Below are 18,213 nucleotides of genomic sequence, written 5' to 3'. Positions count from 1 at the left end.
CATGACTTTACAATTTAAATGATTGAAAATGTATGAATTCAGTGTATTGTTAGCTGTTTTGGTGATTGTCTAGGTCTAAGCCTATATGACCAGGACTATTTTCTAAGTAAGAGAACATTCAACCTTTAACATTTAACCTGTCATCTCTTGAGATTAAAGTCTTATTTACAGTTGTACTGCAATATATGCCATAATAATGTTCTTCAAATTATATAATTTCATTAAAACAAAAATAGAGTAAATAAATTAAAGGTTTTGTTTGTCTAGGTTTTGGTTTTTCACCATTTTTTTAGGTTCTCTCTCAAAATAACACTTTTTTAATAAATAAATACATTGGAGGTTCTAAGTCCACAACAATGTTTAAACCACATCGTGAGACCACTTTGAGGTCTGGGAAAAAACTGAGACATTTACATTTTTGGGTGTAGTTACCCTTTAATTAAAGTGTGTACCAAGCAAGAGGTTGCTGTTTAGCTGTGTTTTGTAGCACATGTGATGAGTTTGCAAAACAAATACCCACTGGATTGATGAAAATAATCATGATATCATTCTGCCAGGTAAGAATGTGCTACTTTGTAGTTAACATTTAATGTTTTTTGGGAAAGCCTTTCCATCTACCAGAAGACTGTTTTCATTAGCATCATTGCTAATGGCTAGACTCACGCAATGCACACACACAGACAGGGGCAAGCATGTGTAACGGATGTGAAATGGCTAGCTAGTTAGCAGTGGTGCGCGCTAATAGCGATTCAATCAGTTGCGTCACTCGCTTTGAGACCTTGAAGTAGTGGTTCCCCTTGCTCTGCAAGGGCCGCGGCCTTTGTGGAGCGATGGGTAACGATGCTTCGTGGGCGACCGTTGTTGATGTGTGCAGAGGGTCCCTGGTTCGCGCCCGTGTCGGGGCGAGGGGGCGGTCTAAAGTTATACTGTTACATTGATGCTGTTGACCCGGATCACTGGTTGCTGCGGGAAAAAGAAGGAGGTCGAAAGGGGGGTGAGTGTAACGGATGTGAAATGGTTAGCGGTGGTGCGCGCTAATAGCGTTTCAATTGGTTACATCACTTGCTTTGAGACCTTGAAGTAGTGGTTCCCCTTGCTCTGCAAGGGCCGCGGCTTTTGTGGGGCGATGGGTAACGATGCTTCGTGGGTGACTGTTGTTGATGTGTGCAGAGGGTCCCTGGTTCGCGCCCGGGTCGGGGCGAGGGGACGGACGTAAAGTTAAACTGTTACATTGACGCTGTTGACCCGGATCACTGGTTGCTGCGGAAAAGGAGGAGGTCGAAAGGGGGGTGAGTGTAACGGATGTGAAATGGCTAGCTAGTTAGCGGTGGTGCGCGCTAATAGCGATTCAATTGGTTGCGTCACTCGCTTTGAGACCTTGAAGTAGTGGTTCCCCTTGCTCTGCAAGGGCCGCGGCTTTTGTGGAGCGATGGGTAACGATGCTTCGTGGGTGACTGTTGTTGATGTGTGCAGAGGGTCCCTGGTTCGCGACCGGGGCGAGGGGACGGACGAAATTTTTACTGTTACACATGGCATACCAGTATTTGGGGAGTTTCTCCCATTCTTCTCTGCAGATCATCTCAAGCTCTGTCAGGTTGGATGGGGAGTGTCGCTGTACAGCCATTTTCAGGTCTCTCCAGAGATGTTAGATCGGGTTCAAGTCCGGGCTCTGGCTGAGCCACTCAAGGACATTCAGAGATTTGGGTCACTCTTGCATTGTCTTGGCTGTGTGCTTAGGGTTGTTGTCCTGTTGAAAGGTGAACTTAGTCTGAGGTCCTGAACGCTCAGGAGCAGGTCTCTCTGTACTTTGCTCTGTTCATCTTTCCCTCAATGCTGACTAGTCTCCCAGTCCCTGCCGCTGAAAAATACCCACAGCATGATGCTGCCACCACCATGCTTCACCGTAGGGATGGTGCCAGGTTTCCTCCAGATGTGGCGCTTGGCATTCAGGCCAAAGAGTTCAATCTTGGTTTCATCAGACCAGAGAATCTTGTTTCTCATGGTCTGAGAGTCCTTTAGGTGCCTTTTCTCAAACTCTAAGCGGTCTGTCATTTGCCTTTTACTGAGGAGTGGCTTCTGCCTGGCCACTCTACCATAAAGGCCTGATTGGTGGAGTGCTGCAGAGATGATTGTCCTTCTGGAAGGTTCTCCCATCACCAAAGAGGAACTCTGGTGCTCTGTTAGAGTGAACATTGGGTTCTTGGTCACCTCCCTTACCAAGGCCCTTCTCCCTCGATTGCTCAGTTTGGCCTTGCGGACAGCTCTAGGAAGAGTCTTGGTGGTTCTAAACATTTTCCATTTAAGAATGAGGAAGGCCATTGTTCTTGGGATCTTCCATGCTGCAGAAATATTTTGGTACACTTCGCCAGATCTGTGCCTCGACACAGTCCTGTCTCGGAGATCTATGGACAATGATTTCGAACTCATGGCTTGGTTTTTGCTCTGAGATGCACTGTCAACTGTGGGACTTTATATAGACAAGTGTGTGCCTTTCCAAATCAAGTCCAATCAATTGAATTTACCACAGGTGGACTCCAATCAAGTTGTAGAAACAACTCAAGGATGATCAATGGAAACAGGATGCACCTGAGCTCAATTTCGAGTCTCATAGCAAATGGTATGAATACTTATGTAAATCCGATATCTGTTTTTTATTCTTAATAAATTAGCAAACATTTCTAAAAACCTGTTTTCGCTTTGCCATTATGGAGTATTGTGAGTAGATTTATGAGGGCTGTAATGTAACAAATTGTGAAAAAGGGGAAGGGGTCTGAATACTTGCAAATTCATGAGCATCATGCTCTCTTCCCTCTGTGTAAAGAAATGTGACTGCAACCAGATATCTGTATATAATGACGAGATGCTCATGTCTCCGCCCTAACAATGGGAGTAGTTGTCCCAAAGGCGGGAAGGCAGGCGACAAGCTTAGGTCCAAAATAAGTCCATAGACATGCAGTGGGCTTGTTTTGGACAGATTTTGGCGACATTGAAACCTCTCCCTTCGCCACTTCCTCTCTGCTACGTTTCCCTGTTATTGCTTGCTTTCTGACTGACAGGCACCGATCCTATCAATAGATCGCTAGAAGATGCATATTGTTCATTCTAGCGGGAGAGGGCTCGACAGACTAGCGAATTGAAACTGTTAAATGAAAAGTAGCCTAGTTAAAATGAAGTGGAAAATGTGCTAATGGAAAACACTGATTCAAAGACAGTACAGTATGAAGGCTAAAACTGCTTCTCCAATAGAAATCCCCGATCACACTTGTAGGCGATGTCATGGCAACGTTGGCTAGCTAAGCTCATGCGTAGAAACACGTCATCGGCTCTAACAGTCGTTTTGCACCAAACTGTGCATGTGCAGGCGGTCAAATCAAAGGCACTCCTTCGATATAAAGTTTTTGACAAAAAGTTTTTGACAAAAAAGACAATGTGTCAATTTGTCTTATCTACTGAAGACAATGGCTCGAATCTAGGTTGTGCTGTTAGATTTTGAGAAAATTAACAACTAAGAAGAAGTTTTCAGTTCTCTCATTGACTTCTCAAACCCAGGCCTGATCTGTTTGGTCTGTTTCACAAGCGCTCCCGCGATGTTGCGGGAAGTCCCGCGATGTTGCGCCTCTGGGTTTAGAAACTCTGTGACTGAGTTGCTACCCACAAGAAACCACCCATGGTGGAAGGAGTTCTCCTTCCATTGGTTCACAATGAGGAACCCCTGCTCATGCATTCTCTATGTCTACACTTGCTTTACAGTATCAATCAATCAAATGTATTTATAAAGCCCTTTTCACATTAGCAGATATTTACTTTTACATTTAAGTCATTTAGCAGACGCTCTTATCCAGAGCGACTTACAAGTACATACATTCATACTTTTTTTGTACTGGTCCCCCGTGGGAATCGAACCCACAACCCTGGCGTTGCAAGCGCCATGCTCTACCAACTGAGCCACACGGGATACCACGGGAAACCACAGATATCACAAAGTGCTGTACAAAAGCCCAGCCTAAAACCCCAAACAGCAAGTAATGCAGATGTATAAGCACGTGGCTAGGAAAAGTAGACTTGTCAGTTGTCATTGTTAGCTTAATTTATCAGTTGGTTTTCAGAGTGGTCTGTTATCTACTCTGTGTGTTTCTCCCCCTTCCAGGGACCCATCTGCTACACACTGGCAGTCACAGCCTACAGAGTTGATTCCCATAAACAAACATGATGTGAAACACTGCAGAAGGAAATACCCAGCTAGATAATGCAAATTGCTCTCTACTGAGTGTCTGGGTAAACAAATAAAATACTGTAGAGAGAGTGAGCAGTTTAATGTTACTTCTACAAATATAGCACAGCCTGTTAGTAGCCAAGAGAAAGGCAAAGACTGACAGAATGCTCTGGTAGATATGGTGGATTGGTTTTTGGGAGCCATAATCATTTTCTGGATAGAGAAAGTGTGACTTTGGGGATCCTGTTCTCGCTGCCTCAAGACTGTAATCATGCTATACATCTCTGTCACCATATGGTCACAGACACACAAGCCCCTCTCCTGCCCCTTCCCCAGCCACACACACAAACACACACAGCTAATGGAGAGAGTAGAGGTCTTGCGTATTGGAGGGTGTGAGCTGAATTTCAATAGATTTCTTTCAGTCCTGCTTGGCATTGCCCTTTATTTTCTAAATGATGTGGGCAGAAAGCAAGAGTTAATTGGCATGAAACTTCAACATAGAGCATCAATATAGCCTGTCAACCTGTTGTGATGTCTGTAATCAAATCACAATCTATTGTGATGCAAAACGGAACCATACATGTTCAAACACTCCATGCAGGCGTATCCGTGGGACAGATGGGGAATTACATCACATCTGAGTGTGTGTGTGTGTGTGTGTGTGTGTGTGTGTGTGTGTGTGTGTGTGTGTGTGTGTGTGTGTGTGTGTGTGTGTGTGTGTGTGTGTGTGTGTGTGTGTGTGTGTGTGTGTGTGTGTGTGTTCAGTCCTCTCTCTTCCTCAAACACAGATGTTCTAAATAGAAAGAAAGTTAAAAAAATTAAAGTAGGATATTATCTAGCTACAGATCCTGAAGAAAAGCAAACATGACCTTTCTCCAAACAATATAGCATTAGGTTACGTTGGTCAAACACAATCATATTTTCATTCATCTCACCTTTGGGAAGTTCTGTCAAAATAACAGGAAATGTATTTCAAGGTGCTGGTTTATAATAGGCCTGGCTAATTTCTGTCTGAAACCTAAAGTAAGCATAGACAACTGATGCATACATTAAGCTAAAAGTGTAAAGACAGCAGTCTTTATGATTTGACAAAACTATAGATAAATTACTTATTAAATTATAATAAAATGGTCCAGAAAAATAGCAATTAGTGGTTGGCAATCAGTGGAGGCTCCTCAGAGGAAGAAGGGAAGGACCATCCTCCTCACTGAATTTCATAAAAATAAAAATTGTAAAACATTTAAAAAGCTATCCTTTTAAGATAAAACTATACTAAATATAATCACATGTCACCAAATAATTGATTAAAACACATTATTTTGCAAAAAAGGTCTACAGTACACTCAACAGCACTCTGTAGGGTAGAACCATGCTGTAGCCGGAGGACAGCTAGCTTCCGTCCTCCTTTGGGTACATTGACTTCAATACAAAACCTAGGAGGCTCATGGTTCTCACCCCCTTCCATAAACTTACACAGTAATTATGACAACTTCCGGAGGATGCCCTCCAACCTATCAGAGCTCTTGCAGCATGATCTGACATGTTGTCCACCCAATCAAAGGATCAGAGAATTAATCTAGCTAGTACTGCAGTGCATAAAATGTGGTGAGTAGTTGACTCAAAGAGAGAGAAAGACAGTAGTTGAACAGTTTTGAACAAATTAACTCATTCAAAAATGAAAGAGAAGCAAGAGAGAAATGCAGCTACATAGTTTAGCCTACTGGAACACCCTGCTCTAACAGAGGCATGCTATGTTAGCTAGCTGGCTATGACTTTCCAACACAACACTGGAACTCTTCCAAGTCAAGGTAAGCTTTAGGTTTTACTAATTTATTGCCAGTGGGGCCTGCCGGTGTAACTGCTTAATGACTGTACACTGTAACGCTATTGTATTATTGTAGTGGGTTTACTAACGTGTTAGTTCTATTAGCTATGCTGACTATGACATTACTTTAGCTAATATGGTGACAACTGGGTGAATGGATATGGATGACAGTCATCCAATATGATGTAATAGAAATAAGGCCATGCTCATGAAAACAAAGTCGTCTTAAACGGCACTGACTGCCACTGTTGGCAATGACATTGCAAGATACTGTATCATATAAAGCCTGAATAACCTAACATAGCAGAAATCCCTGACTAAACATTTGCATGAAGCAGTAGTCTATGCTATACAGCATTTGTTATCGTTCAGCCAGTAGCCTAATAACGGTCTCATATGGGGCTAGTCAGGAGCAATAGGCTTCTCTGTGACATTCAAAAATGACAAACCAAATCAGCAAACCAGAGCGTTGTGTCCTAGTGCAACATTGTATCCATGAACACCTGGGGAATTTTTATGTGTAACCGTGAGAAAGAAAGTGATGGCTTGCATTGCAACGTCATCATTTCTCAACCCGCTGCAAATGATGCATTTAAAAGACCTCATGCCTTCAAGCGTACTACAGACACAACAATATGCCTACAGCTATGAGCTATTCGAGCTCGAATCGGACGTTAGAGTCGCGCACATCCCATACATTAACAACATAAAGCTGCACTCACTTAATGAAGTAGCTGGCCCCCTCGTCTGAGAATCCTTCTTCCCATCCCAGTGGTAAATCTAAAACATGAATACAATGGGCTGCGTGAATCTATACATATCTAGATGTGGTAGGCTAAAGCACAATGTGCACAGCAGTCATGAAATATCGTATTATTAATTCCTGCGCGTACCTGATCGTATCATGTGTCCAGAGTTGACAGGTTCACCCGTACGGGGATGGAGCCAAGTAGTGCTGTGAGTTTTATCACTGAAAGAAACAAGACACCTGTTACTGGACGAGGAGAACATGAATAACTGCGTAATTAACCCGTTTCATCAGTAAAGCTTAAAGTTAAAACATCACAGTGCATGCTCACTTGATGAAGAAGACCCTGCCATCTCGATAAACTCCATAGGACCAGTAGTCAGGTAGAGTGTCCCGCCCGAGCGGTGCCGCCATGATCCCGGCTTCTTGTTCAAGCTATTTCATTCTCATCTTCCCCTCCGCAGAGTTTTCAGTCCAATGATCACCGCTAGGGCTGCAGACTTTTAAAGGGGAAGACCAAACTTGTAAAAAGTCCTAAAGCCAGCGCGTCTTTGTGCCACTTTTAGCCGACGAAAAGGGGGTGTAGACATACCAAAGCGTGCATGGTTGGCTGTGATTGAATCAAATGTAAAACATGGTTCTTCAATTAATTTCAATCTAGCGCAGTATTGTTACGCATCACAAGGGTTTCAGCTACAGTAATTACACATAAGGAATGCGTTGAAAAGATTTCAGCATTAATGCCCTGTTATTTGAGAAGATTAACATTCCCAAACAACAGTCCATCACACGAATTCCAAAACTCAACTGACGATTTTTCCTGCAATAATGACGTCACCTACAGTAGAGTAAACTACAAATTATATAGCATTTCCTGATGAATCTAAGATAGCCTTTAAGCCTATGACCTGTGGAACATACAGGCAACTGGCAAAATAAAGACGACACCAACATATAAGTATCTTAATAGGGCGTTGGGCCACCACGAGCAGCCAGAACGGCTTCAATGCGCCTTGGCATAGATGTGTCTGGAACTCTATTGGAGGGATGCGACATTCCATAATTTAGTGTTTTGTTGATGGTGGGGGAAAGCCCTGGTCCAGAATCTCCCATACAGTGCATTCGGAAAGTATTCACACCACTTTACTTTTTCCACAATTTGTTACATTACAGCCTTATTCTACATTGATTAAATAATCCCCCCCCTCATAAATCTACACACAATACTCCATAATGACAAAGCAAAAACAGGTTTTTAGACCTTTTGCTAATTTATTAAGAATCGAAAAACAGAAATATCTTATTTACATATGTATTCATACCATTTGCTATGATACTCGAAATTGAGCTCATTGATCATCCTTGAGATGTTTCTACAACTTGATTGGAATCCACCTGTGTGAAATGCAATTGATTGGACATGATTTAGAAAGCCACACACCTATCTATGTAAGGTTCTGTGTTTATTTTCTTAGTCAACCTTGTGTTCTGTTTCGTTGTGTTCTTGAACCTAGTCCTGTTTCTTTGTGTTCATGAACGTAGCCCTGTCTTTCATTTTTGTTCATTGATTTCACCTGTGTTAGTTACTCACCTGGTCTCATCAGCTCCTCATTTAGTTCAGTTCATTCTATTTGTGCCTTTGTGAGGTATTGTTCGTTTTGACTCTACTAAGCCTTCCTAGCTTGTTTGTGAGAACCAGTTATTGTCACGTTCCTGACCTGTTTTCCCTTGTTTTTGTATTTATTTAGTATGGTCAGGGCATGAGTTGGGTGGGTTGTCGATGTGTGATTTTTATGTTGGGATTTTGTGTGTTCGGCCTGGTATGATTCTCAATCAGAGGCAGCTGTCAATCGTTGTCCCTGATCGAGAATCATACTTAGGCAGCCGGGGTTTCACGTGTGTTTTGTGGGTGTTTGTTTTCCGTGTCAGTAGTTGTGCCACACGGGACTGTCACGGTAGTTATTTTGTTATTTTGTATCGCATATTGTTTTGTTATATATTAAATCACTATGGAAACTAACCACTCTGCGTATTGGTCCGATCCTTCTCGCCTCTCCTCGTCCGAGGAGGAGGAAGAAAATGACTTTCGTTACAGTTATAGACTTCAGTCCTAGTTTTGATTCACCTGCCTGTTTGCCAACCTGTGCATGACCATTGCCTGCCTGTGACCACGATTCCTGCCTGCGAAGGCGAAATAAATACCTGCCTCACTCTGCGTGTGAATCTACACCTTTTTCTCCCTGAGTATTCATTACAGTCTATATAAGGTCCCACAGTTGACGGTGCGTGTCAGAGCAAAAACCAAGCCATGAGGTCAAAGGAATTGTCCGTAGAGGTCCGAGACAGGATTGTGTCGAGACAATGGCCTCCATCATTCTTAAATGGAAGAAGTTTGGAACCACCAAGACTCTTCCTAGAGCTGACTGCCCTGTGGAGCGGGGAGAACCTTCCAGAAGGACAACCATCTCTGCAGCACCCCACCAATCAGGCCTTTATGGTAGAGCGGCCAGACAGAAGCCACTTCTTAGTAAAATGCACATGACAGCCCACTTGGAGTTTACCAAAAGGCACCTAAAGACTCTCAGACCATGAGAAACCAGATTCTCTGGTCTGATGAAACCAAGATTGAACTCTTTTGCCTGAATGCCAAGCTTCACGTCTGGAGGAAACCTGGCACCATCGCTATAGTGAAGCATGGTGGTGGCACCATCATGCTGTGGGTATGTTTTTCAGCGGCAGGGACTGGGAGACTAGTCAGGATCGAGGGAAAGATGAACAGAGCAAAGTACAGAGAGGTGCTTGATGACAACCTTCTCCAGAGTGCTCAGAACCTCAGACTGGGGCAAAGGTTCACCTTACAACAGGACAATGACCCAAAGTACACAGCCAAGACAAGGCAGGAGTGGCTTCAGGACAAGTCTCTGAATGTCCTTGAGTGGCCCAGCCAGAGCCCGGACTTGAATCCGATCAAACATTTCTGGAGAGAGCTGAAAATAGCTGTGCAGCAAAGCTCCCAATCCAACCTGACAGAGCTTGCGAGGATCTGCAGAGAAAAATGTGAGAAACTCCCCAAATACAGGTGTACCAAACTTGTAGCGTCATACCCAAGAAGACTCGAGGCTGTAATCGCTGCCAAAGGTGCTTCAACAAAGTTCTGAGTAAAAGGTCTGAATACTTATGTAAATGTGATATTTCAGAAGAAAAATAAAGATTTTATACATTTGCAAACATTTCTCAACCTGTTTTTGCTTTGTCATTATAGGGTATTGTGTGTAGATTGATGGGGGGGGAACTTTTAAATCAAATTTAGAATAAGGCTGTAACGTAACAAAATGTGGGAAAAAATCAAAGGGTCTGAATGCACTGTATGTGGTCAATTGGGTGGAGATCTGGTGACTGAGGAACACTATTCTCCTTTGAGACCCCTTTTTCAAAGTCACTGAGATCTCTTCTTCCAACCATGTGTAGCCAAAATAATGGCCAACTTGACATTTTTTATGCATGACCCTAAGGATGAAGGGATGTTAATTGCTTAATTAACTCAGGAACCACATATGTGTGGAAGCAATGCTTTCAATATACTTTATATCCTTCATTTACTCAAGAGTGTCCTTTATTTTGGCAGTTATATGTAAGGTTATGAAACATTAGTGCCACTTTCATGTGGCAGTCGGAAGTAGGAAACTAATTTCTCACTTGCTAATTGGTTGAGCTATACACTTGCTGCCAGGGGTATCATGCACCCAAAAATCTAAGGGGGCACAATGTAGGTGAGGAAGTCTGGGGTGTGGTCCAGAGTGGGGCTAGGCCCCGCTGTAAGGGGGTGCGTGCTGGTGGTAGGGAAGTCAGGCGCAGGAGATTGAACTTGGTATAAACGGAGCAGTTTAATAAGTGCTCAAAACTCCGAAAACCAAAATATACAATATAATACAAGTGGGTACAAAACCCGTCGCACACCAGAACATAACTTGCACATAGCTTACAAACAAACAATCACCGACAAGACATGAGGGGGGAACAGAGGGTTAAATACACAACATGTAATTGATGGGATTGGAACCAGGTGTGATACAAGAGAAGACAAAACCAAAGGAAAATGAAAAGAGGATTAGCGATGGCTAGAAGGTCGGTGACTTCGACCGCCGAACTCCGCCCGAACAAGGAGAGGGACCAACTTCGGCGGAAGTTGTGACAGTACCCCCACCCCCCTGACGCGCAGCTCCAGCAGTGCGTCGACACCAGCCTCGGGAACGACCCAGAGGGCGAGGCGCAGGGCGATCCGGACGAAGAAGGTGGAACTCCTGCAGCATAGATGGTTCCCCCGGTGCGAACATCGGGGTCTCACTGCGGTGGCGATCTGCATTACTCTTCTGGCGCGTCACGGTCTGCTGAAAGTGGACACAGACAGCTTCCCATGTGTCCTCCGCGCGCCTGAACCAGTCGTCCACCGCAGGAACCTCGGTCTGACCCTGATGCCAAGGCGCCAGAACCCGGCTGGTACCCCAGTACGTACTGGAAGGGAGAGATGTTAGTGGAGGAGTGGTGAAGCAAGTTCTGTGCCATCTCGGCCCAGGGCACGAACTCCGCCCACTCCCCTGGCCGGTCCTGGCAATAGGACCGCAGAAACCTTCCCACATCCTGGTTAACTCTCTCCACCTGCCCATTACTCTCGGGGTGAAAACCGGAAGTAAGGCTGATCGAGACCCCTAGACGTGAACTGGGGACCCCGATCAGACACTATATCCTCAGGCACCCCGTAGTGCCGGAAGACGTGTGTAAACAAGGCCTCCGCAGTCTGTAGGGCCGTAGGGAGACCGGGCAGAGGGAGGAGACGACAGGACTTAGAGAAACGATCCACAACGACCAGGATCGCGGTGTTACCCTGTGAGTGGAAGATCAGTTAGAAAATCCACCGACAGGTGCGACCAAGGTCACTGTGGAATGGGTAAGGGGTGTAGCTTACCTCTGGGCAGGTGCCTAGAAGCCTTACACTGGGCGCACACCGAGCAGGAGGAAACATAAACCCCCACGTTCTTAGCCAAGGTAGGCCACCAGTACCTCCCGCTCAAACAGCGCACTGTCCGACCGATCCCAGGATGACCAGAGGAGGGTGACGTGTGGGCCCAATAGATCAACTGGTCACGAACAGCAGACGGGACGTACAGACGCCCAGCGGGACACTGGACGGGAGCGGGCTCTGCACGTAACGCCTGCTCAATGTCCGTGTCCAGCTCCCACACTACCGGCGCCACCAGGCAGGAGGCGGGGAGTATGGGAGTGGGATCCATGGGCCGCTCCTCTGTGTCATACAGCTGGGACAATGCGTCTGCCTTCGCGTTCTGGGAGCCTGGTCTGTAAGAAAGGGTAAACACAAAACAGGTGAACAACATGGCCCACCTTGCCTGGCGAGGGTTCAGTCTCCTCGCCGCCCGGATGTACTCTAGATTGCGGTGGTCAGTCCAGATGAGAAAAGGGTGTCTAGTCACCTCAAGCCAATGTCTCCGCACCTTCAAAGCCTTGACGACAACCAACAACTCCCGGTCCCCCACGTCATAGTTTTGCTCCGCCGGGCTGAGCTTCTTCGAGAAGAAGGCACAGGGGAGGAGCTTCGGTGGCGTACCCGAGCGCTGAGAGAGCACAGCTCCTATCCCAGCCTCAGACGAGTCCACCTCCACTATGAACGCCAAAGAGGGATCCGGATGGGCCAGCACGGGAGCCGAGGTAAACAGTGACTAAAAGCCCTGTCCGCCTCAGCTGTCCACTGCAAGCGCACCGGGCCCCCCTTCAGCAGTGAGGTAATTGGAGCCGCTACCTGACCAAAACCCCGGATAAACCTCCGGTAGTAGTTGGCAAACCCTAAGAACCGCTGCACCTCCTTTACCGTGGTGGGAGTCGGCCAATTACGCACGGCTGCAATGCGATACCCTAGAAAGGAGACGGACTGTTGGAAGAACAGGCATTTCTCAGCCTTGACCTACAGGTCATGCTCCAACAGGCGACAGCACTCTGCGCACCAGGGACACATGCTCAGCGTGTGTAGCGGAGTATATCAAAATGTCATCAATATACAATATACAGGAAAATGAAAAGAGGATCAGCGATGGCTAGAAAGTAGGTGACTTCGACCGCCGAACGCCGCCCGAACAAGGAGAGGGACCAACTTCGGCGGAAGTCGTGAAACCCGCTACCATAAGTTGGAGAATTTTGCATTTTTCAAACACCTGAAACAGCTTTTTCCTTCTAGAACCATAATCATTATACTTAATTCTATGTAAAAAAAAAAATGTATGTTTTCTGCATATCTATGCATACCTCTTGAGCTGTCTGTATCCTCCTGACTTGTAGTAAAAAAAAAAGAAACACGCTTCTTTGCATCTCTGCTAAAATTTGGGTAAAAGATTGAAAGGAATGTGAGTCTTATTCAGAACAGTTATTGCTTGCTTTTCTAAAGTCTACCAACCTTGCCAGCAGACATGCCAGCTAAGATAGTTAGACAATCTCTAACTTGATAGCCTGAAATGGCTTCTTAGTAGCTAGTTACAGGTTTGGGAGATTGGGAACCTATCTAGGCTAGCTAAAGCCAACTTCATAAAATTGCTAGGTTAGAACTACAGAGAAACAACAGGACAAATCTGATGTGGATGATTCTGCGTGCCGCTTTCAACCAGTTAGCAAGTAGTACATTTCCGAGTTTCCTAGTTACAACTAGCACGTGAATGCGACATGCACTACCGTTCAAAGGTTTGGGGTCACTTAGAAATGTCCTTGTTTTCTAAAGAAAAGCACATTTTTTTGTCCATTAAAATAACATCAAATTGATCAGAAATACAGTGTAGACATTGTTAATATTGTAAATTAATATTGTAGCTGGAAACGGCATTTTTTTTTTTTTATGGAATATCTACATAGGCGTACAGAGGCCCATTATCAGAAACCATCATTCCTGTGTTCCAATGGCACGTTGTGTAAGCAAATCCAAGTTTATCATTTTAAAAGGCTAATTGATCATTAGAAAACCCTTTTGCAATTATGTTAGCACAGCTGAAAACTGTTGTCCTGATTAAAGAATCAATAAAACTGGCCTTCTAGTTGAGTTTCTAGAGCATCAGCATTTGTGGGTTCGATTACAGGCTCAAAATGGCCAGAAACAAATAACTCTCTGAAACTCGTCAGTCTATTCCTGTTCTGAGAAATGAATGCTATTCAATGCGAGAAATTGTCAAGAAACTGATGATCTCGTACAACGCTGTGTCCTACTCCCTTCACAGAACAGCGCAAACTGGCTCCAACCAGAATAGAAAGAGGAGTGGGAGGCCCCGGTGCACAACTGAGCAAGAGGACAAGTACATTAGAGTGTCTAGTTTGAGAAACTGACGCCTCACAAGTCCTCACTTGGCAGCTTCATTAAATAGTACCCGCAAAACACCAGTCTCAACGTCAACAGTGAAGAGGCTACTCTGGGAAGCTGGCCTTCTAGGCATGGTTGCAAAGAAAAAGCCATATCTTAGACTGGCCAATAAAAAAAAAAGATTAAGATGGGCAAAAGAACACAGACACTGGACAGAGGAACTCTGCCTAGAGGGCTGTATTGCAATCGTCTCTGATGGGTGGTCAAATGTTCGTGGGCAAGGAATAAGATGGGCAAAAGAACACACACTGGACAGAGGAACTCTGCCTAGAAGGACTGTATTGCAATCGTCTCTGATGGGTGGTCGAATGTTCGTGGGCAAGGAATAATTAACTACATCATCTTCACCCCTCAACCAGTATTCAACAAGAGCACAGACACAAGGAACAACAGACACACCGGTCTCTACATTGCAGATGAGCTGAAGGCAGTCATCAATGACCTTGGACCAAAGAAGGTATTTGCACTGGTGACAGGCAATGCAATCACATCACACCCATTGGCTGTGCTGCTCATGCATTGAATCTGCTTCTTAAGGACATCATGGCACTGAAAACAATGGATACACTCTACAAGAGAGCCAAGGAAATGGTTAGGTATGTGAAGGGTCATCAAGTTGTAGCAGCAATCTACACTGGCTTGCGAAATTATTCACCTCCTTGGCATTTTTCCTATTTTGTTGCCTTACAACCTGGAATTAAAATGGATTTTTGGGGGGTTTGTATCATTTGATTTGCACAACATGCCTACCACTTTGAAGATGCAAAATATTTTTTATTGTGAAACAAACAAGAAATAAGAGAAGAAAAAAAACTTGAGCATGCATAACTATTCACCACCCCAAAAGTCAATGCTTTGTAGAGCCACCTTTTGCAGCAATTACAGCTGCAAGTTTCATGGGGTATGTCTCTATAAGCTTGGCACATCTAGCCACTGGGATTTTTGCCCATTCTTCAAGTAAAAACTGCTCCAGTTCCTTCAAGTTGGATGGGTTCCTGCTTGTGTACAGCAATCTTTAAGTCATACCACAGATTCTCAATTGGATTGAGGTCTGGGCTTTGACTAGGCCATTCCAAGACATTTACATGTTTCCCCTTAAACCACTCGAGTGTTGCTTTAGCAGTATGCTTAGGGTCATTGTCCTGCTGGAAGATGAACCTCCGCCCCAGTCTCAAATCTCTGGAAGACTAAAACAGTTTTCCTTCGAGAATTTCCATGTATTTAGCGCCATCCATCATTCCTTAAATTCTGACCAGTTTCCTAGTCCCTGCCGATGAAAAACATCCCCACAGCATGATGCTGCCACCACCATGCTTCACTGTGGGGATGGTGTTCTCGGGGTGATGAGAGGTGTTAGATTTGCACCAGACATAGCGTTTTCTTTGATGGCCAAAAAGCTAAATTTTAGTCTCATCTGACCAGAGTACCTTCTTCAATATGTTTGGGGAGTCTCCCACATAATTTTTTTCTGGCCACTCTTCCGTAAAGCCCAGCTCTGTGGAGTGTACGGCTTAAAGTGGTCCTTTGGACTTTATTTAACTAATTATGTGATTTCTGAAGGTAATTGGTTGCACCAGTTCAAAAAAGATCTACATTTAAATGGTATTAATATACATTTGCATATATTTCTGTTAATTCCCATATAATCCCGTTAATTCCCGTATATTCCCGTTAATTCCCACGTAAAGTTTCTACCTCTGAATATTCCCCAAAATGTGCAACCCTACAGAGAAATCACATGATCAGTATCACATCACTTAATTGATGTGACATCTTAGAGGGGTCAGAACAACTTTCAAACAGGAAGCTCGCGGTAAGATCAGTGACAATTATCTTTCTCCGCTCATTTTTTTATTTAATTGAAAATTGCATAATTTTTATTTTTCAGGGGGTGCTGCAGCACCCTCAGCAGACCTACTTCCCATAGCTATGGAAACATCTTGAGTATTTCAGCAATGTATCATGTGTTGGGCTAATATGTTGGATAGATGTCGAAAGAGGTTACAGAAAAATTCTCAACAACAAACGAGTGATCAAATTACATCTACATCTGTATAGGCTATGTAACTCTGTATTTCTTTAATGGTAAATATTGCCGGAAAATTCAAAATTGGATACTGACAGAAATGTCTTAAAATATGCCAGCTGGCTGTGCTGTAATGGGACTATTATCCCATGCCTTACATTGTCCTCACACCCCAGATCCAGCAGCTATCAGGTTTCTCTGAGTGAGAGACTTCCCAGTAACAAAAATACACTGACATGGCAGGACCTCTCTCAAGAGCAGGGCAAGTTCACATAAAAAGAAGAAGCAACTGCTCAGGAGGCCATTGTTGTCATCAGAGAAAAGCTATACATAGCCAGCTTTATTGTGTGCTATGGCTGACAATATGTTAAATGGCAGTAAGTGAATTAATGATGCATCTACAATCCAACTCTCTCTCTGTGTGTGTGTAACAATGTGTGTGACATGGTGTGTGGCATGTACACACAAAGCTGGTTTAGCTGTGGATCTGTCAGCGTCATCTCTCTCACTGCAGCTGCAGGCCTAAAGGACAGAGAGCCTTCCCAACCATGACACATTACAATAATGCTTACACTGCATCAAACGGACCTGCCCAATTTCCTGATGCTGCCCATAAATTTAACTTGAGGTGTGTGAGGCAAAGCTCAAAGTCACAGTACAGAGTACACAGCAGGATACATCTCCATAAGTAAAGAGGGAAAAGAGCTGTATCACTAGACATCAAAAAAGGAAGACATCGACATATAATGTCTGGCCTCTTTACAATGTCTTTATGACAACCTTTATTTTTACAATAGCCATTTGAATTCACGTATTCCTCATGATTCAGAATGAGTGGATTACATCTCAATAGATATAGTGCTGCCATCAGGCCTTTTTTACCAATGCAGTGTTTTATCTAAAAACGTTCTTACATTTTTAAAACGACTAAAAGAAGAGAAATAACTCTCCATATCCTCGTGGGCTTCCTGTTAGGTAAAGGTTATCAATCTCCTTCCTTCCTGGACTAAAACAACCCAGAGTACACTCCCAGGGAGCAGAAAGCATCAAACACCCCACTGCAATATAAATATTTGATCACTGAATCCCTATGGAGGAGGCTTTGCTGGCCTGTCCCCCATTGGTTTGATGTACTGTTCCTCTGGAATGATGGTGTGAAATCAAACACGCTTCTTCTCCAAACCCATTTGACTACAGATATTATACATCAAACAAGCTCTTTTTGAAAACCTGCCTTGATGATCACTGCTTTGCGTGATATATCGTTGTCTCTACCTTCTGGCCTTTGTGCTGTTGTCTGTGCCCAATAATGTTTGTACCATGTTTTGTGCTGCTACCATGTTGTGCTGCTGCCATGTTGTGTTGCTACCATGTTGTCATGTGGTGTTGCTGCCATGCTATGTTGTTGTCTTAGGTCTCTCTTTATGTAGTGTTGTGGTGTCTCTCTTGTCGTGATGTGTGTTTTGTCCTATATTTTTATTTTTAATCTCAGCCCCCGTCCCCGCAGGAGGCCTTTTGCCAGGCCGTCATTGTAAATAAGAATTTGTTCTTAACTGACTTGCCTAGTTAAATACATTTTAAATTAAATTAAAGAGTGAAAAAACTAAGCCAGAAGTTGAAGAAAATTATGGAGGCTGGCATATTGAGGTCGGGGGGGGGGGGGATCTGTCTTTGTTGACTCTGCAAACAATAGGTGAAGTTAGGTGAGCCAAATATCATGCTATTGTTTATTTTATTGTATCAGTATAACACACACAAATAAGCTTTTGAAAATAACTTTTGTAAATTTCAATGGAACATAAAGAATAACTTATTGCTGCAGATGAGTGACAGGAACTCTCAGAGTGGTGATGTTATACCGTGTTCACATGCTAGTCGGAACTAGGAAACTCTGAAATGTCCGACTTGCTAAGTGGTTGAATGTGGCACGTGTATAACTACAACCAGTTAGCAAGTTGGATATTTCTGTGTTTCCTACATCCCTCAAGCA

The 18,213-nt window shown here is 44.0% G+C and overlaps 1 protein-coding gene across 1 annotated transcript in view; it reads right to left on the bottom strand.

Annotated features, from left to right (window-relative positions):
- plekha7b (pleckstrin homology domain containing, family A member 7b) overlaps window positions 1-7,246 on the bottom strand; it is a 168,755-nt gene extending 161,509 nt beyond the window's left edge. The window contains exons 1-3 of the mRNA XM_038995443.1: window positions 7,121-7,246; window positions 6,935-7,011; window positions 6,764-6,821 (exon numbers count right to left, since the gene is read on the bottom strand). Of these exons, the coding sequence (XP_038851371.1) occupies window positions 6,764-6,821; window positions 6,935-7,011; window positions 7,121-7,203 (218 nt within the window). The 5' untranslated portion in view covers window positions 7,204-7,246. The remainder of the gene's footprint in view (window positions 1-6,763; window positions 6,822-6,934; window positions 7,012-7,120) is intronic.
- Window positions 7,247-18,213: the final 10,967 nt, after the last annotated feature.

This window comes from Salvelinus namaycush, chromosome 1 (assembly GCF_016432855.1).
Source record: "Salvelinus namaycush isolate Seneca chromosome 1, SaNama_1.0, whole genome shotgun sequence".
Lineage (NCBI taxonomy): Eukaryota > Metazoa > Chordata > Actinopteri > Salmoniformes > Salmonidae > Salvelinus > Salvelinus namaycush.
The sequence above is the reverse complement of the archived record's forward strand: the minus strand, read 5'-3'. Positions and strand labels throughout refer to the sequence as shown.